This window comes from Asparagus officinalis, chromosome 7 (genome assembly GCF_001876935.1).
Source record: "Asparagus officinalis chromosome 7, Aspof.V1, whole genome shotgun sequence".
NCBI classification, from domain to species: domain Eukaryota; kingdom Viridiplantae; phylum Streptophyta; class Magnoliopsida; order Asparagales; family Asparagaceae; genus Asparagus; species Asparagus officinalis.
In genome coordinates, this window is record NC_033800.1 from 132338845 (window position 1) to 132359441 (window position 20597).

Here is a 20597-nt window from a genome sequence, read left to right on the forward strand (position 1 = left end):
ACGAACGCGAGGTTCGACTGAAGCACGAACGCGAGGTTCGTCAAAAATTGAGCTTGACGCTCACCTGAGTTGAACGCGAGGTTCACTTTAGAACGAACGCGAGGTTCGTTAAAATTGAGCTTGACGCTCACCTGAGTTGAACGCGAGGTTCACCTTAGAACGAACGCGAGGTTCGTTAAAATTGAGCTTGACGCTCACCTGAGTTGAACGCGAGGTTCACTTTAGAACGAACGCGAGGTTCGTTAAAATTGAGCTTGACGCTCACCTGAGTTGAACGCGAGGTTCACTTTAGAACGAACGCGAGGTTCGTTGAGCGCGAGGCTCACTTGATAACGAACGCGAAGTTTGTTTGAACGCGAAGTTCGGTTAAAATTGAACGAACGCGAGGTTCGTTTGAAGCTTTCAGCTTCGCCAAAATTTGAGGTAACCACCTCCTTAATGTTCGGCACGTTTCACGCACGAACCCTTAGGATTTCAAACCGAAACCGCCGCCATTAAAACAAAAAACAGATCTAGAATCGAAAAATGAGTTTTCTTGATCCAGATCCAAGAAAAAAAACCGCCGAAAAATCCAAAAAAATCCAAAAAGTTACTGTTCACCGACGATTTTTCAGTTACTGTTCATCTGAAAAAACTTTTACTGCTCATCCGAAAAAACTTTCGTTACTGGTCATCCGAACAAAAAATTTTTTACTATTCATCTGAAAATTATCGTTATTGTTCGCCCGAACAAAAAAAATTTACTGTTCATCCGAAAATTTTCATTACTGTTCATCCGAACAAAAAATTGAATCTTTAACCAGAGATTTAAGATCAAAAAACCCAATAAAACTTAAATCCCTAAGAATTAATCAAGTTGGCTCTGATACCACTTGATAGATCTAAACCAAAACTTGAGATCTAAAACCATATAACCATGATTAATTCAAAGAGATTAACAATAATCAAAAGAGCGGAAGCTTATACCTGAATCCATGGATGAACCTTGAGATGGGTTTTGGATCTTCTAACCTTAGGGTTTCTCTAAATCCGAATTTCTCTAGCTAGATGGGGGTGTAGAGAATTAGAGAATGTAACCCTATGTTAGGGACCATAACCCCTTATTTATAGATGTTGTACTTTTATAATTTAGCCCCTCAATAAATCACAATTACAACCTGGTATCTGCACATATAACCCCATGATTATATTTAAATACTCATTAACCCAACTTAATTGATCACTTTAGTGGGTTATCCTGAAAGATAGCAATACACATTGATTAATCATATGTGCCCACAATTAGATTTATTAGATTAAATCCAACAGGATTTTCTAACCTGTACAGACATTTCTAACTGTTCATACGGCATAGACAGCTCTAGAAAGACGATGGTTCTTATTTTCTTTTCTAAAAATGAACAAAGAGCGCAGATTGAGAATTTTCGTCCACATTGTTTGCAAAGAATAAAAAGATCTACTTCTATTACATTGCGTTATGCTGACAAATGCATCGTGGAGAGCTCTTGCAACGCAAGAGGTGGTCTATTATGGATTACAATCACAAGTTGAACTATGTGTACATCCAAAAAGCAAGCATATTCATGTCATTCAAATAAGATACAGTTCCAATTAATAAGCCTGTGATAACCCATACCTTACTACTTCACTTTCATGAAATCTTCAATTGATAACCCAGAGAATACGATATACACAGACGGCGATTGGGCACACATCACATTAAGAGGCGAAAGCTATACACAAATGGGGATGCCTTAAAAAAAATATAGCATAAAAAAGGAACAAACTATATCCTCGGTGATTAAAATTCTCAGTAAACACGAGTTAATCGATGACCCCAGCATCTGATTAAGAGCAGCATGAAGAAGCATTTCTTTGAGCAGGTCTATCTGAAAGAAACATTCCTGTAGGGTTCGGAGATGGTTCAGCCTGATGCAACAGTGTCTTCGCTGGAACAACATGAACAGACAAAGTTATACGAGGATTTTTATAGGGTTAATTGCACGTTGACCTGCGGAGTGTATCATTGTTTCAAATTTACTACCCTTGTAGTTTCATTTTGGCAGATGGACTCCCTGGTGAATTCTTTTTGCTCTTTTACCCTCAGGCTACTAGTTTCACCTAGGGAAATATCTGCGGAAAAAGTGAAACTACAGGGGTTGCCAGTTCAAATCACCGATACTGCACGAGGTCTATGAGCAATTAACTCTTTTTATATATTAAACAGATAAGATTTAGTTTCCCTCATCAGATTAAGAATGGGGATGGCAGTCGGATGTAAGTGCGTGTAATTATCCAACATAAAACGTTAAAATTTTCAAAAACCATGTCAAACTTTCTAACCCTAAAAAAGGCATGTGGTGTCGAACTTTCTAACGCTAAACTGCCATTCATTGGACACGACCTCAATTTAGCAGTTACAAGCTTTTCAGAAGCTTTGAAGACAAAGCACATTTACAGGGTGTTTTAATAATGAGCCAGTCTCTCCCTTCCCCACTCCTATCCTGAGTACTGCAAAATTAATCAAAAATTAGTTTTTGCAGCTATAATCCCGAACCTTATTCTAATATAGCCAAAGTTTCATGAAGTTCTCTAAAACCCCCACCATCCAAAGGCACACACGGAGAAAGAAAGAGAGAACAAGAATAGCCCAGGACTATTTCATATTTAAGGGTTATTTTTCTGATCCTACTATTTACCTTTCTTCGTCAAACCTAGCAACCATTTCAATCTAACCCATCTTATCAAATGGTTACTTCCATAGAGCCCCACCAGCATTAGTTCTTCAATGGCCATACATCCCTATCACGTCCTTTCTCATATATCCCTACTTATTTCTATTTAATTTCCATCCACATCTTTGTTCACCTCTATTCTCCTCGTACTCAGGCATTGAACTATTCCACATTACCCGTATGCGCCGACAGTTAACTGAAAATTTATCAATTAGGCCTCATCTAACTCCTGTGAAAAAAATTTCAAATCCAAATGTCTCTCTCTCCATAACCAGGGGATCATGTCTGCAATTTGATAAGAACCACTACAAGGAGCGATTTTTAAAGTTAAAGTTAAACGAAATTAGGGTTTCAAAGTAAGAAAAATTTTATGCTTTAAATTAATGCGTCTCCTCTGCTCTTTCAGCCTCCAGGGAAATTTCAAACCTCAGATCCCTTGATTGTCACTGTTAATAAAGGTAACTTTAGGGTGGGTTTTACTTGAGATGAAGATTAGAAAATATTGAGGGTTTGCAAGAGGTGCACCAAATGAGGAAGATTCCCTAAGGGTATATCTGAAAAAAAAACATTCAAATTAGCACATTTGTAAGTTAGGATAGCTCAGAATATCTTTTTATGCTTATGGATGACATATAACCTAGGTTACCACACTTTATTTTGGATTCCGGACACGTGTCGGATATGGATTCACCGCAGACAAGCAATGGACATGTATAGTCCAAAGAAATACCCAATTTCCCCATTAATTATAATAACCCTAAATTAGTAGGTATACCCCGCTCAAAACCAACAGGTATTTGAACCCGAAAACCAAAACCATTACTTAAAAGATTTGAGAAATAGTCATTGTATTCCATGCAATCAAAACTAAATTTTTGTTGTTAAACCTTAATTCTGAGTTTTATTTAACTTGGTTGTTAATTGTTATAGATAGTGCAAGAAACATACTAATATTATGGGTGTTTTAATTCAATATTTGATCTAGTGTGTGTGTGTGTGTCTATAACCGTATCCCGTACCCTGCCTTTTATAAATTTATTGTGTTCCGTGTCTGTATCCATGTCCGTGTCTGCACCCACACCTGTATCCATACAACCGAACTAAAGGACAATGTGATAACTAAACTACCCACTGGGACAACACCACTTCAATAGGAGAGTCATACTTCACCATTCACCACAAACGCATAGAAGAAAAACTACCAACCCCGAGGTTAGGTCATAGAAAGGGACTTTTGATGTCATACCAACTATCAAAACAATGTGATGCAAATGATCGCAAATCAGATATTATAAAAGAGTAATCAAATAAATATATCCAGTGTTGAAATACTAAAATCAGAAACATGGTCATCAGAATTAGAAACTTGAATGACAAGTAGCTGTGTCTTCCACTAAACTTAAAGCAAGAATCTGTGCTTCCCTTAAATATTAGAAAAGAAGGTTACCAATTTCATAGAACATGTCATTGACATTAATTGCAGTTTTAGCTGACGTTTCCATGAAGAAAAGACCATTTTCCTGGGCATATATTTTGGCCTCCTGAAATCATAATAAAAGCATTAGCACCAACTCTCTATAACGCAGATCATTTTATACTAATATTAAGTTTCGCTATTTCAGCATACACAAGCTTCACATATCACCGAAAAAAGATTCAAAGACTGGAAACATATACAAACCTCTGTGGAGACTTTTCTAGACTCTAGTAGATCAGCTTTGTTTCCAGCAAGAGCCATAACACAGTTTGCATTACCTAAAACAACAAAAGATTTTCAGCAAACAAGGCTGAATGCCTAACTAATAATATCAAAAAACACTAGAAGCATTAGTAGGAAACTTACCCTGGGCTTGAAGTTCTTGAACCCATTTCTTTGCTCGAGTGAAAGAGGCCTGCAAACAATTTACCATATCTTTCATAGAGTGTAAAATAGCAGGTGTCAGATGTGCTTTAAAGTTGGTAAGGAATTAGCTCAATAGTCACAAGGGTTAACTGATTATTTATTCACCTCTAATGCCTCTCCAGTTACATGATTCCTTTCAAACACAAGAGTACTCAGCAAATCTTACTGAAAAGAAATATTGCAATTATCCTCAGGTTGCTAATATGTGAATCAGACACTTATGATCATCAGTCGATTGGTCTGATTCATCATTAAAAACCAAATCATTATGTAATCACTATATGCATAAGCAAAGAGTATCCAAATTCCATGGTTTTCAATCACTGACATTTTTCAAGCATAATCAGCCTAGATCATCAATTTGGATGGGCCGCACATGATCTTGAACTGCCATGTCAGAGCACAACCCCTATACTATCCACATGTCTTTGAGCCACATCTTTGTTACTTTAGTGGTTATTGCAAAAGGATAGTGGAATATCAAAATAATAAATTATTATTTTTAGTAATACGGAAGACAATAAGAGAGTAAAAGTGTACTTGCTACATGATTTGGGGATTCTACATTCTTCACAAAGAAAAGTCTGGATATATGTTGCAGAATAATTATCACTGCTGGTGTTGACAAGCACCAAATACTCGTCTCACGACTCTCACCAAGAATGAAAAATCCAATATAAATCAAGATGTTCATATATCTTGCCACTTCCATCATTTCCTAAAAGTTGTTCCTAGGCTTGTGGCCACCAAGAAAGAATAACAGCTAATGCATCAAAGATGTAATAGATTACAGGAGCTCCTGACCTACATGCCATAGAAAACTCAAAAAATGTTTGCATGACAGTGCTTTTGCTGTTAAGGGATTTTCTAACTATGTTCTTTTTTTAATGATTATCAATACACCAAGGAAGAACACACTGGAAGAAGCATACAGCAATAGTTACCAAGAGATTTTTTTTAGTAACGGTTACCAAGAGATAAACCTTAATTGCATGATTTCCATGAAAAGCAAAGCATCGGGAGAGCATGTTCCTGATTCTCGGCAGTTATATTCTATGCTCATACTAGATGAGCTACATCACCATCCTTAAGAAATCTATTCGCAATGTTTAAAAAAAAAAGCAATCTCACCAACCCTTCCTTCATAGTTGATCCTATGACTATCATAAACCATACCGTAATGCTCCATAAGCAGAGCGAATGTGATGAATCGCTTTCATGCACTTGAAAAGAAGAAAGAGATATGACACGATAAAATATGCAAAGTTACTAAAACATGGTGGATCATGTTTGGAAGGATGTGATTATCAATATAGTCGAGGCATTGAAGGGATAACAACCTTGAGGATTGAACTTAAGATAGAGACTGTTATACATCTTGTGAGGCTGTAATATTACAGATAGTGTCATGTACAAGCCGTAGAGAAAGAACAAGAGCACAAAAAATGCTGCATGAAGACTAAACCAGTGCAGGAAAAAAAAGAAATTAAGTTACAAGAACAAGAGGTAGAGGTGGAATAAGGCTCGCCAAACTCTAGCACATAATATTAGCTTGTTAAAAGCTGATAGCATATCTCCATTTACTAATCCTTTGGAAATAGAAGAGCGGATGGGCATGATATGGGTTAGGCCAGATGAAGATGATAGAAAACAGGACAGTGAGGACACAAAATTCAACTGTTCATCCTCGGCTGCTCAATGGAAAAAGAGGATAAAACATAACTGATTGTAATATATCAGGGTAGATGGTTTGACAAGAACAGAAAAGGTGATTCATAACAGGAATCTTGACAATCGATGTTATATGGAAGAGTCTGACAATCTGACCTGCTGAAATAATACTGTGGAAGAGGATGTAAGGCGTGATAGAGTATGAGATATTCATAACATGTTTCTGTTTGAGACCTTAAAAAAACTATTGAAGTGGACCAAGTGCTCAATAGATTCTAAAAGTAGCACAGTAAGAAGATGATGGCCTGAAACACAAGTGGGTAGCACAAGCAGAAAGCTAAAAACATGAGGTTTGAGCAACATGATAAATAGCTCTTCACCTTTTTCTTTTATCATGCTTATTAGCTGTTGATTGTTGGGGTGGTTGGTGTAACATTGCTGGGTTTACGTTTTCTTTTTTCCTCCTTCCCCCCCCCCCCCCCCCCCCCCCCCCCCCCCCCCCCCCCCCCCCCCCTTTTTTTTTTTTTGGTTTTTACCAAAGCATCACGAAAAGTACATGAAAAACCACCATCATAAGGTACGACAAGAAGTTGAAGGCACACTTCCTATCTAAAGGAATTCTTTCTTAACTTACTCACCTCAATCCTGCAGAAATGAAATTTCATGAAAGTTCTAACTAAATTCACAAGTCATCAACCCTAATCCTAATTACGCACTCAAGAAACACAAGGAAATATGTATCTTCTAGACTATGCCTTCATTCAAAATACAGAAAACTGACATGACTAACTATTTTCATACACTAACCAATGACCTCATATAGCTAAAATTCAAGTGTGTTCATACAACAGGACCATATGGAATTAGTATAACAATCCAAATGAAAACAATCTATCTTTCACTAACCGGGTTCGTTATATCATACACAACGATAGCTGCCGCAGCTCCCCGATAGTACATTGGAGCCAAGCTATGGTACCTCTCCTGTCCTGCTGTATCCCATATCTCAAACTTCACTGTCTCATCATTAACTGCCAACATCTGCGAAAAAAAAGCCGCACCTATCGTCGATTCCTTCACAAAACCAAAAGAAATTCTTCAAATTATAGATTGCAGGAGAAAGAAAAACTTCAGAAATTATTTTAATCACCATCGATTTCAGAATAAAACTAACCTGAAATTCAACAAATTGCCCTTTAACAAATCGAAGAACTATACTAGATTTCCCCGTTCCTACATCTCCAAGAAGAACCTGTAGCAAAAATCTGATCTTTTAGTCGCAGATAAATTTTAACGAGGTCGAATTACTATGATTAGTCTTTAAAATAGGAAGCTTTTTGAAGAAAATCGTGATAACTTGAAGAAAAAATAGGAAAACCTTCATCTTTTAAAGGAAATTACCAATTTTGCGTTCTTGATCTTGTTCGCAGAAGTCGCCATCCCTCCAATTACAAACGAATTTGTAAAATTGGGGATTTTTGAAGAAGCGGGTAGAATGGGGAGAGGTTTTAGGGCTCCGGTTTTTATATGATCGGGATCGAGTTCCGGTGCACCTGCGGTGTTCTTTAACAGATGTTAATGTGGGTACGACAAGCCCGTTCAATGGATAAAAAGGCTCGGCGTATTCGTTCGGGAGACTCGGCGGAGAGGTATAGCAGAACGGCTGGGTGGTGAAAGCGAGCGCGTGAGTCAGCGTCAGATTCCACCGGTCGTTTTGGTTGGGCGCTGAAAAAACCTCTAGAAGGTTCGGTTCGGCGCGCTTTATTTAAGAAGCGTGGTTAAATTGAGGATAAGCCCTTTGTTCTGAGGTTGCCATTTCCATAGTTTTATTTTTGCAGAAAAATCCCTCCAACATCAGTATTTGTCAAAAGATATTTTTTATTTCTCTAAGGCGCCGTTTACTTCATAGTCTTTGTAGGATTCGGAGAGTAGATGAGACTGGGGTTTAGAGGGATTGAGACTAAAAGCCCCATCCCATATTTGCTTTCCTGTTTATAGTCCTTGGACTAGAATGCCCGAAATCCCAAGCTCATTTTAGTTTACGTCGAATCCATGACTAGGCAGTTTTCAAACTTTTACATGTATTTCCAAAAAAATTCAAGGGGTTGATTTTGTACTGTTTTTTGCATTTTTCGGAGTACATTTGAAAATATCATATGACGTGAGGGTTTATTTGCAAGAACCACTTTTGTTCCTTTCATGTTTTTAACGAGCTGTTTTCATTATTTTCATATTTCTAAGAGCATTTTTTTGTAGTTTTTAGACCTTTAAGGAGATGTTTTTTTTATAAATTTTGAATTTTAAGAGTATTTTTGTAACTTTGGATTTTATGGTGTTGTTTTCTACAACAATTTAAATTGATTTGTGATTTTCACATTTTCAAGTGGCTAATGTTGAAATTTTTGTATTTTAGGGGGATTGCTTTCCAATTTCCATATTTTAAATGTTTGTTTTTGAAATTTTAGTCCGGGGCTATTTGGAAATTTTCTAATTTTAAGGGCAGTTTTATGTAATTTCATATTTTATTGGGGCTTATTTTGAAAATCTGAGAGTTTGGAGTGTTAAGATTGTATCTTTGATTCTTTGTATAACTTCATGAGAATTAGATAGGGTTAGATATCTATCATGATTAGGAGATTAGGTTTCATCATGATTAGGAGTTTGAATCTTATTCTAATCAGGAAGTAAGACTAGAGATAGGGTTTTTGTTTCCATATATATATTCTTTTATTGTTGGAGTAAAAACTAAGAAGAAGAGAGTAGAGAGAAGATATAGTAGAGAGAGTCAATATTCTTGTAATCTAGGGTTAGCAGAGGGCGTAGTCTAATTCAAGAATATTGTGCGAGAGGCGAGTGTTTCGTGATCTTTATTCGTGCAAAAGATTACAAGGAGTGAGCTTTGAAGAGAGTATGAGAGTTGATTATATATGTGAGGTTGAGAGATTGAGAGACGAGAGTTGAGTGGTTCCTCTTGTAGTTCTCCATGTGATACATAGTGAATTTCTCGTATTGTTGTCCCGTGGACATAGGTCGAAATTGGTCGACCGAACCACGTAAATCTCGGTGTTCTTTCTTCTTGAGTGTGGTCATTTTATATCTTGTTGATTGTGGGTTAGCTTCGGAGTTGCGCATATTGTAAGTAGGCGGGGAGAGTGAAATTCCCCAACAAGTGGTATATGAGCGATTGTGATGGATCCGGGAGGGAATTCGCAAGATAGAAGATGTCGTCATGCAAGATTGAAGATTGGCATTACAAGAATCAAGATGAAAAGAAAAAAAAAGGAAAAAATTACTATAGCAGCAGCATACTGTAGTCACTGAGAACTGTAGTCGGATACTGTAGCATGAACACCGTAGCGTGTGGCGGGTACTGTTCACATAGATTCAACGGTTGAGATTGATTTGTCTTTTGATCGAGGATTTGGAGGAGGATTTTGGTGGCGGGTACTGTTCACATAGATTCAACGGTTGAGATTGATTTGTCTTTTGATCGAGGATTTGGAGGAGGATTTTGGTGATCCAGGAGTCATTCCTAGGATTTTTCGATGTGCTGAGTTCGTTTTTGGTGTTAGTTATATCAAATTCAATCTCTACAGTAACTGATTTGAATTTTGATCGCGGTTAGAGAATGATGACTTCTTCGGATCCGAAGTTTGATATTTCGCTATTCATCGACAAGACAAATCTAATGGCAGATAAGGCAAATGAGTATGTGATAGATGAGAGTAGTGTAAAGAATCAGATGTGATTCTAGCAGTAGAGTTGTCAACATATAATTATTCTGAGTCATCGCGGGAGCAGTAGTTGGTTGGTGTGTAGACTTGAGGAGGACAATGCCAGATTAGATGGAGCTTGCAAGCTGGCACGACTGAGTGACACACATACAGATGGAGATGGTGGCATTAGACTTGAAGACGATGAGCGCTCATATTCAGTCCAAGCCAAGTGATAGAGGAGATAGAGACATCTGGCTCGTAGTGTGGAGTAGGAGAGGTGCACTGATATGATTCGAGACGAGCGATGCAGGTGGAGTATGAGGACAACAAGTGGGGGAAGGCTATTTTCAAGTTCAGTTCAAAAGGACAAGCGTGGTTGATATGCTTCTAATGTTAGAGGTGACGAAGATCTCTTGGTGCGCACAAGAGAGATGGAGGCACCACCGCGAAGCAGATGATATCGAGGGTCATGGGACGTCCCAGTTAGAGTGCAAGTGCTTCGATTTGAAGTGCGAAAGGAATAGAAGATGCTAGCAGGAGAGGTAAATTTTCAAGACGATGATGATATATCTTCAAGGGAGTTTGAGAATCAAATCCAAGGTAGAGATTGTTAGAATTGTGTCTTTGATTCTTTGTATAACTTCATGAGAATTAGATATGATTAGAGATCTATCATAATTAGGAGATTGGGTTTCATCCTATGTTTAGAAGTTTGAATCCTATTCTAATTAGAAAGTTAGGCTAGAGATAGAATTTTGGTTTCACTATATATATTCTTCTATTGTTTGAGAAAAAACTAAGAAGAAGAGAGTAGAGAGAAGATGTAGTAGAGAGAGAGGCAATATTCTTGTAATCCAGGGTTAGAAAGAGGGTGTAGCCTGATTCAAGAATATTGTATGAGAGGTGAGGATTTCGTAATCTTTATCCGTGCAAAAGATTACAAGGAGTGAGCTTTAGAGAGAATATGAGAGTTGATTATATATATGAGATTGAGAGATTGAGAGATTGAGAGACAAGAGTTGAGTGGTTCCTCTTGTAATTCTCCCTGATACATAGTGGATTTTTCGTATTGTTGTCTCGTGGACGTAGGTCGAAGTTGGTCGACCGAACCACGTAATCTCGGTGTTCTTTCTTCTTAATTATGGTTATTTTATATCTTGTTGATTGTGGGTTGGCTTCCGAGTTGCGGAGATCGTAGTACGTGGGGGACTAAAATTCCCCAACATGGAGGACTGATTTGTAACTTTTATATTTTTAATAGGCTATTTTTGCAGTTTCTAGAATTTGCAGGTTGATTGGTGATTTCCATGTTTTTATGGGGACACTTTTTAAGCGACTTTCAGACTTATGGGGACTGATTTGTAATTCTATGATTTTATGAACTGGTTTTGCTGTTTTCAGATTCTAAAAAGTGATTTACAATTTTAAAATTTTTGAAAGATGTGTTTTAAAATTTTTTGCTTTTCGGGTGGCGCTTTGCAATTTCCATTGTTTAAAGGGCCTATTTTTGTAATTTGTAGATCTTATGGGGGTCATTGTTTTGCAATTTTTCAAATTGTTGATATGTTATTTTTACATTTTTTATTTTATGGTGCTGATTTAAAATTTTCAAAAATTTGGGGCTCATTTATATTTTTTAGATTGTTAATGGCTGTTTTTTGCAATTTCCAAAATTTAGGAGTTCACATATTTAAAGGGCATGTTTTTGCAGTTTTTAGACTGTAAGGACTAAATTGTAGATTATAAATTTGAAGTCCAGTTGTACTTGAACATTATCACAGGCAAAACTTTATTATGAGTCCTTAATGTTTTAGCCAACTTTTATTTGAATCTTTAAACTTTAGAAGTTATTAAAAGAGGTCCTTAATATTTACTCTGTCGTCAACAAAAGTCATTTTCGAATTTTTCCACTAGCAATTGATGATGTAGCAAAATTATTCTTGTGTTATTTTCTTTTTTCTTTGCTAACTGGGCACCGACTAGATCCCTCAAATTTTTAAAATTATGAATAACCTCTTGAAAGTCTGGAACAATATAATCAATTGGTTATCAAAATTTTTTAAAAATTACAAACAATCCCCGAAAAGTTTCACCATTGATAAACTTTTTGTTCCAACGTCCAATTGTGAGCAGACCCATGTAGTTTTATTGTTGCGAATAGACCCTAACTAAAATTGCTATGATTCTTTTACCTCTAGGGGAGTCTATTTCTTAGAAGGTAAAAGAGTCAAACTTTTCAAAAGGGATCTATGTGCAACAGCAGAACTACACGGTGTGCCTCTACAATTAGGGAATAGTACATGGGCTCTATCCAAAATTAACCCTAAACAAGATAATCAACTCATAGACGTAAACTTCTCCACTCAGGGCCGAAAACAAAGACATACGATTGAAACCTTAAGCATCATCTGTTATATCACAAAAATGGCTAAGTGTCGATCCTCCACCAGGAGCCGACACATGCCCCATATTAACTAAACAGCAGATTGACCTCGCTATATGCAGAACGATTCGAGTGACATCAACACTTGACTCTTCCCTTCCCAAGAGGGACCGAGTCGAAAGGCGTCATCACCTGAATCCCGCTGTTAGGGTCGACCCCGCGCCTCTTCATTCAACGAGACCTAGTTGAGAACTTCTGAGTCCAAGATGGCCAAATAAAAAGGTGTCACTTACTAGCTCTCTTGTAAGGTTGAGAAGAGAGGCGGGTTGTCCTCAAATTCCCCGCTAATAGTCAATCACCATCACATTAAATGTATGGTTAGAATCATCATTACTCTAGCCCTGAAAGTCTTTATGACTCCTCGAACCCCGTCATCGCCATGCTTCCCTTGTCACCATCATAATAATCGCATAGCTAACTCATCCCATATGCAGCTGACACGTGTAAAGTATCTGCCTACTATGTTGTCCGCATGGACTAGGGCAAAGTTACACATTTGCTCCCCAGGGTCTGCTATAAATAGAGGTATTGTCCATTGCATAAGGGTAAGCAATATCTTGCAAATAAACATACTGCAATCTTACTTTTTTTTCTCCACTCAAGCTCACTACTGACTTGATCGTCGAAGGAACCATCGAAGATCCCAACTCTGATCCTCTTACATGTTATTTGTGTACAGAACTGAATCTGTTACTCCATAACCAATCATCGAAGAAGATTGAGGGGACCTAACACACAAAATACAAACTAAATTTTCCTATTCGATCATTGACACCAAAATTACCTGATATAAGCTATGATTTAAGGTTTAGCTCAGTAACTTTTGAGTATTGAGTAACCAAAACAAGATGGCAAGAAAATTTTATTAACTAGAGAAAATAGGAGAAATTTTTAAAATAGACCCATTTATAAGTTTATTCACCAAAATCGACCATTTCAAACATATTCACGAAAATAGACCCAGTTTTAACCAGGTCTACAGATTTCTTTCTAATTAGACGGGATTGCTAACCCCGACTAATTAGTAACCACGTTAATTAACCTTCTAAATAGTCGAGGTTGTTAACCGTGACTATTTCAAACTGCAGTTTCAGGCCCCCACTATTAATCCATGTAATTAACTATCGTGGGTTTATTGGAGTCCATGTTTAAGAAAAGCACCGGCTTACGAATCCCAACCGACAAAGAGTAGGGTACGGAACCCGATGAAGCATAGATAAAATTCAACAATTTTTGGATAATTTGCTCTTTAAAAAAATAATCCCAATGAATGATAGACAAAATTCAACATTTTCTTCAAATTTTGAAGAATTTGCTCTGTAGAAAAAACAATTCCATTGCCGGGATTTGAACCCGGGTCGCCTGGGTGAAAGCCAGGTATCCTAACCGGACTAGACGACAATGGATTTGTGATGGTGCATGTATGGTACCAATAATAGTTTCTATTGAAGTTTCGTTCCTCAAGCAATTTTTCTTATACAATAATAGTTTCAAATTGCAGTCTTCCTTTTCAGCCGTAGACTTAGATATCTACCTTACTACTTGATGTAATAATTTCATTTGAGACTTTTCATAATAATTTTTTTTTGGAATTATCTATGTATTTTTTAGTGGGTTAATTGTGACCTCTGTAGCATCACTGAATTGTGAATAGATTTTCTGTAGTTTTATTTTTGTGAGCAGATCTCCTGCGTGAAAATTCCTTTGACTCTTAAAATTTGTTAAAAGAGTTTGAGGACGCAAGTAGATCCCTTATAGTTTTACTGGTGATGATAGACACCAATTGATAATTTTGAAAATCGCTAATGTGATGTATTAATTAGCACTTCGGCCAACACTAAAAGGGGTCTATTCGCAATTGAGGTCTATTATTTGAGAACTTTCTATTTTTTTGTTGTTTTTATGAAGGCACGTCTTCTTAGGTCCACATTAATCTTTTACGTAAATTTATAGAAAATTCCTTGTTCCCGTCTTCCACAGGAGAGAGTACCGAGCGAACGGGTCGACCCTAAACCCGACCCGACCCGCTCCGCTCCGTTAACCCTTACTCTCCTCGACAGCCTTATAATAATAACAAACCAAAGCACCGGCGTTGTTTCTTGAAGCCCAAGCCAGCGGGCCCCACCTCTCTTCGGGCAACTTCTATAAAAATCGCTGCTCGAAGCCAATTTCTCAAATAAATAAACCCTGATAAAAAGAGGAAATCAATCGATTTTACTTCAGGTATTCTCTCTTTCTTTTTGCCTTGTATCAATTTTTTATTATTATAGTTTTTAACCCGTCAATTGAACGAAACTGGAATGAAATTTCTTGGATGTTTGTGATGGACGTGTTCGAATGAATCAAACAAAACAGATGTAATTGGATATAAATTATGAACCCCTTGGGTTCTGCATCAATGTAGATAACTATTGATGTAGTTGACAAATTGGTTCCTGACCGTTGTTGGGTTTTTTGGAATCGAGCATCTTGCGCTGGGAAATTGCCGCTGCATGATCTTCTTGCGGTAGTAGTTAATTTGCATTGGGAGTGTTCAATTCCAACATTTCTCTGTAAATTCTGTTGATATAGGAAAACCCTTCAAAACCCTTCAAAAATTGGGATGAGGCAGATCAGGCCTACTGTTTTCATATGGTTCTCTCTTTTAAATAATATATAATTTATCACACGAACAATTTTTCAAAACAGCCCCATTTCATTTTTTTTATTTTTAAAATCGACCCATTTTTTTTATTTACCAAAACCGACCCTTTTTTTTTTGCCACGTCAGCCTAATCACCCTCCTAAACAGTCGGGTTGCCAACCCCGACTGTTTAGGACATAAAATTTTAGGGTTTAAGGCTTCTAATTGGGGTTTAACACCCTCCTAAATAGTCGGGGTTGGCAACCCCGACTGTTTAGGAGGGTGATTAGGTTGACGTGGCAAAAAACGGGTTGGTTTTGGTAAATAAAAAAAATGGGTCGATTTTAAAAATAAAAAAAATGAAATGGGACTGTTTTGAAAAATTACCTCAGTAGGCAGATGTTGTACTAGCAAATCCTTTTATTAAAATTGAAATTTCAATTTTTTTTTCATGTCTGCAGATAGGTATTTGCAGATCAATTTTCAGTTGGTTGTTCTACGAGTTTTTGAGCTTCTTCGATGGTAATTACTACTATCTTTTGCTCTTCTATCTTAATATGTTCAATTTGATAGATTTGCTTGTTATGCTCAGAGTGTCAGAGTATCTCGTCAATTATCCTGTTTCAGATTTCTGTTGGCTGTGGTGGTATCACATTTCTTCAAGCTGAATGTGTTTGTGCAGTTATGGTTTTCAATTCATAGACTGATGATATTATTGTTAATGTCAATTATTGGTAGGAACTGATGATGCGTCATTAGGTTGTATTGTTTGACTAAACAGAAACGAAAAATTGCATATTTTCTAATAGCAACCTTTTTGGTTTTAACACAACTTTCTAAGATGACTGTGACAACAAATTGAAGAATTATTGGCAAGAACTCAGGTTACAGATTTGATAATGTACCAAGAACATGCTAACCTGTAGCACAAACCAGTACTTTTCATGATTTTTCGAAAAATTTTGGCTTCCATTTTGGATTTAGCCTGATATACCAGTCAGGTCTGGTTTTTGACAAACCACCTTCATCTATGCTTATGTTTGCTCTAATTGATATGATAAAACATTAAAAAAGTCATATAAATATCAGAAGCCACCTATTGCATTACAAAGAAATTTACCATCGGTCAGTTTAATTTAGTGATTGTGGGTTCAACAATCGGATAGGCTCTAGGAAAACGCCTCCTAGAATCTTTTCCTGTAATTTTGCGACACTTGAATTGCGAGTCACTGACATGCATTTTCCCCCCTGTATGGCGTTTGTGCTAAGGTTTTGATTTTCGTTCATGCAACTTCTAGAATTTTGCTTCTGCCTTCTTCTCCGATTAGATGTTGTGCTTGAAATAGTATGGAAAAAATTTATTGTTTTATCTGAAAGTATCATGATTGGCAAAAAAATTCCCCTTTCTATGTACAGACGACTCCACTAGTTACAGGCCTCTCAGTTGCAGCAGCTGCCTTAGGTGGTAGATTCATGATTCAGGCATGGCAAGCATTTAAAGCTCGTCCAGTTGTTCCCCGGATGCGAAAATTTTATCCTGGAGGGTTTGAGCGGGAAATGACAAGAAGAGAAGCTGCATTGATTCTTGGAGTTAGGTATGCATGTTTTAATATATGATTCTTAAGCGTAACCTTGCAATAGGGCAACGTCTGATTCTCAGGATAATTACTGCATACGTCACTTTTTTAAGGAAAATTACTGCGTAAGTTACGTGACTAGCCTCTTAGTTTTTTTCATGGTAGGGCTATCTTTTGCCATGGATTGACTAGGAATTGCAATTCTTTATCTAATGTTTCACAGTGATACAGAGTGTAATCTCCAATCGCTTGAAGCTTGCTTTCTTGTTGAATGCTTGGGTGTATGTGTCCATGGAATGTCGGAGGATCTGTTTTTGTTTAGTAATGGCATGGCGATCATTCTCAATGAATATAAATCAACCCATCAATTGTTATATTCGTGGGCAAAGATCCTCTACATCCGTGGTTGTAGAGAACTGGTTATGTGGACTAATACTATTGCCTCATTCAGTGGGCCACATAATTAAAATAACTTTGTATATAATTTATATAATGAATATCATTCACGGGGTCCACTAAGTGTGAGGAGTTGGGACCGGTGAGTTGTAGAGATTCTCTGCAACAAAGGATGTAGAGGTGCTTACTCCCATATACGTTGGATAGTTGCGGCCTTTGCTTTATATTATTCCTTTAGAAGGAGATTATAGGATTAACCCCTCCTCTCTCTCTTCAATTAAGAAGATGGACAGAGATCTGATCTACTACAAAAGGTTTCCATACTTAATCCACTGTAGTTCTCCAAAGACTCCAAACTATCACCGAGATTTTCCTTCTTGCCATTAAGTTCAGATCTTCGCTAACTTGTTCGGATGCTATATGAGATGTCCATCTCTAATGTTTATTTTGTTTGGGTGTTGTTTCAGAGAGCATGCAGCTATAGAAAAGATTAGAGAGGCTCACAGGAGAGTGATGGTTGCTAACCACCCTGACAGCGGTGGAAGTCATTACCTTGCTTCCAAGGTCAATCAGGCAAAAGATTTATTGACCGGCAAGTTGAAAGGTGGCTCCTCTGTGTTTTAGGAGCGGCGACAAAATGGCATCATACTGCTGACTATTTTGATTCATTTGAAACCGGAGAACTGGTACGAGTAATTTCAGATATTATACAAGACTGATTTTATTAATTCTTATTACAGAATCTGCAACTTTGTAATCCGCAAGTCGCTTATTTTTGTAATATCTGGCAATCTCATATAGAATGTAAAGCCGCAAGTCGCTTATTTTGTAATATATCTGGCAATCTCATTCAATAATCTGCAACTTTTATGACTATTGGCTTTTGGTCTGTAATATCGATGTTGCTTAAAAATCTGTTGTTCCGCTGGCTGCGGCTAACGTAGAGAAAAGGGTTGGCATCTCCTTTTCTGTTCTCCTGTTGTGTGCAAGTATCAAATAGCATTAGATCTGTGTACGGTTTTTCTAGATTTGGATGCGGTGTCAACTATGTCCAAAACACAAAGTGCATATAAATGTCGTAACCGTCGTCGTTTCGTTTGCGTTCTTCTATCTGATTAAGCTTTGCCAAAAGGCTCTTGGCGTCTATGGTTAACATATCAGGTATATTCCCATATTTCATCGGATCCTGGATGTGATTTTGATTCTGAAGGATGGAGCATGTGTGGCATTGATTATATAGGATTCAGCTAAATATGTGCAATTTCAATTAGATTACATACTTTCAAGAGCTCATGTACATTCTCTTAGTCAATTAAGCTATGTCCAATCTCCTTCTTCAACCCCTTCCTCTCCATTTCTCCCCTCACCTCCTTTGCCTTCTCCCACTCGCCTACATCCCCATACAAATTCCCCAACATAACATACCTTCCTCCATCAAACGGCTCCTTATCAATCAACCTCCTCCCAACCCTCTCACCGACCTCGACATCTTTATGCACTCGACACGCAGACATCAATGCCCCCCACTGCGGCGCCTCAGCCTCCATCGGCATACTCAGCAACACCTCCTCTGCCTCCCTCAGCCTCCCCGCCCGACCCAAGAGGTCAGCTATGCACCCATAATGCTCTCTGTGAGGCTCAATCCCTTGATTCTTCATGGACTCAAATATCTCAATTCCTTCGTCGACCACTCCAGCGTGAGTGCACGCGCACAATAAAGCTATGTATGTCGACTTAGTTGGAACCAGAGTCGGATGCTCGTGCTTCATTCTCTTGAAGAGATTAAGCGCGCTCCGGCTATCGCCGTGCATTGCAAGTCCGCTAATCATAGCATTCCATAGCACGATATCGCCAATTTCGACTGCCTCAAACAATTTGACCGCCTCATTGATACATCCACATTTGCAGTACATATCTATAATAGCCGTTTTTAGAATCACATTTCCTTTCTTTCCAAAATCACACTGATCCGTGTATAAATGTATTGATTTTCCTTGGTCGAGCTCACCCAAATGCGCGCACGCCTTTAGTACGCTCACCAACATAACCTCATCGGGCTCTACTCCTTCGGTTTTAAACCGATTCCAAACCCTCAACGCTGCGGTGAAATCTCCTTTCCTGGCGTACCCATCAACCAAAGCGCTCCAAGAAACCAAGTTTCTCTTCGGCATCCTATCGAACAACTCCCGTGCAATCTCCATATCCCCGTTCTTCCCGTAAGCCGAGATCAAAGTATTCCACGATACCAAATCTAGCGAAAAACTCCTCTTTAACAAAACCCGGGCATCCTCTAAAACCCCCAAACTGCAGTACATTCTCAAGAGGGAGTTCTTGATCACAATCAAGTCCTCAGCTCCACATTTCAGCACTTGCCCATGAGCCAACCTCCCCGGTTGAATCCTACCATGGATACAGGATTTCACCAAAAGGGCGAAAGTGTAATTGTTCGGCGGGGCCCCGCTGGCCCGCAACTTGAAGTAGAGCTCGATGGTGGCGTCTGGCAAGTTGAGGCCTATGTGGGCAGAGATTAACAGGTTCCAGGTGTAGACGTCGGGGTTTTCGAGGGAGTGAAAGATTCTAAGGGTGTAGTTGAGGCTGTTGGGGGTTTGGAGGAAGAATTGGACGATTCGGCTAGCGGCGAAGGGGTCGGAGATGAGGCCGGAGGTGATTGAATGAGCGTGGAGGGATTTGAGGCAGCATGGGTGATTGTGGGTTTGGGCCTGCTGGATGAGGGAGAGGATGGGGTGGTTTGGGATGAATTTGGAGCTAGGGTTTGTGGAGAAAGAGGAAGAAGAGGATGGTTTGGGTTTGAGGAGCTGCAAGAATTTGTTGATGGGGGGAGATTTCATGGGGTTTGGGGGGAAATTTTGGGGAGAGGAGATGCAGGGGTTTGTATTTTTGTACGCTGTGGTTAAGAGTTTTTTAAAATTTTGAATGGCGGAGGGAAAGGGTCTAGGGTGTTAGTTGTATGTTTTCGAAATGGAATTAAAAAAAAAAAAGACCATTTCTAAAATTTTATTAGCAAAATTAACCTTTTGTGAATTTAATTGGCAAAATCAACCTGTTTTGTTGATTTTGTAAAATATTATTTTTAAAATACACGAGACTAGTAATCCCATATAATTAGTGTTGGCTAATCACATGCTAATTGAACTTTAAAAAATACATGAGTCTAATTAAACTTTATTGGGGTGTTATTAGGCGCCACTAAGTACACAGGACTAGTAGTCTCGTATATTTTAAAGCTTCATTTTTATAAAATCGACCTTCTTTTAACCAACTGGCCAAAAAAAATATTAATTATATAAAAAATAGGTCAGTTTTGCTAATAAAGTTTCGAAAAGGTTTTTGTTAAAAATTTCCCAAATTATAAGTTGCTAATATTTTTGTTCGGAGAGAAATTACAAGTTAAATGAAGTAGGCAAATTTTGCATCCTACCCTCTCCTCTTGTAATTTAAACAACTCAAGAAGACTTATGAATGTTTTTAAGCATATAAATATGAAAATTTGAGATTAATATCGAAAAATAAGC

At 37.9% G+C, this 20597-nt stretch overlaps 3 protein-coding genes and 1 non-coding gene across 4 annotated transcripts; 1 reads left to right on the forward strand and 3 right to left on the reverse strand.

Moving 5' to 3' along the window:
* Nucleotides 1560-7822, reverse strand: LOC109848788 (ras-related protein RABF2a-like). Its single transcript, XM_020418461.1, has 7 exons — nucleotides 7711-7822; nucleotides 7484-7561; nucleotides 7216-7383; nucleotides 4579-4627; nucleotides 4417-4490; nucleotides 4183-4276; nucleotides 1560-1949 (listed from the first exon to the last, which is right to left on the reverse strand). Exons 1-7 carry the CDS (start codon nucleotides 7747-7749, stop codon nucleotides 1849-1851), a joined length of 603 nt encoding a protein of 200 aa, XP_020274050.1. The 5' UTR covers nucleotides 7750-7822; the 3' UTR covers nucleotides 1560-1848.
* On the reverse strand, nucleotides 13801-13874 carry TRNAE-UUC. Its single transcript has one exon. It is a non-coding gene; the product is annotated as a tRNA-Glu (tRNA).
* On the forward strand, nucleotides 14554-17958 carry LOC109851039 (mitochondrial import inner membrane translocase subunit TIM14-3-like). The gene is made up of 4 exons (XM_020421150.1): nucleotides 14554-14691; nucleotides 15553-15613; nucleotides 16508-16686; nucleotides 17532-17958. The coding sequence occupies exons 2-4, from the start codon at nucleotides 15611-15613 to the stop codon at nucleotides 17686-17688; spliced, it is 339 nt and encodes a 112-aa protein (XP_020276739.1). The 5' UTR covers nucleotides 14554-14691; nucleotides 15553-15610; the 3' UTR covers nucleotides 17689-17958.
* Nucleotides 18332-19947, reverse strand: LOC109849477 (pentatricopeptide repeat-containing protein At5g06540-like). The gene has a single exon (XM_020419314.1). It carries the CDS (start codon nucleotides 19911-19913, stop codon nucleotides 18369-18371), a length of 1545 nt encoding a protein of 514 aa, XP_020274903.1. The 5' UTR covers nucleotides 19914-19947; the 3' UTR covers nucleotides 18332-18368.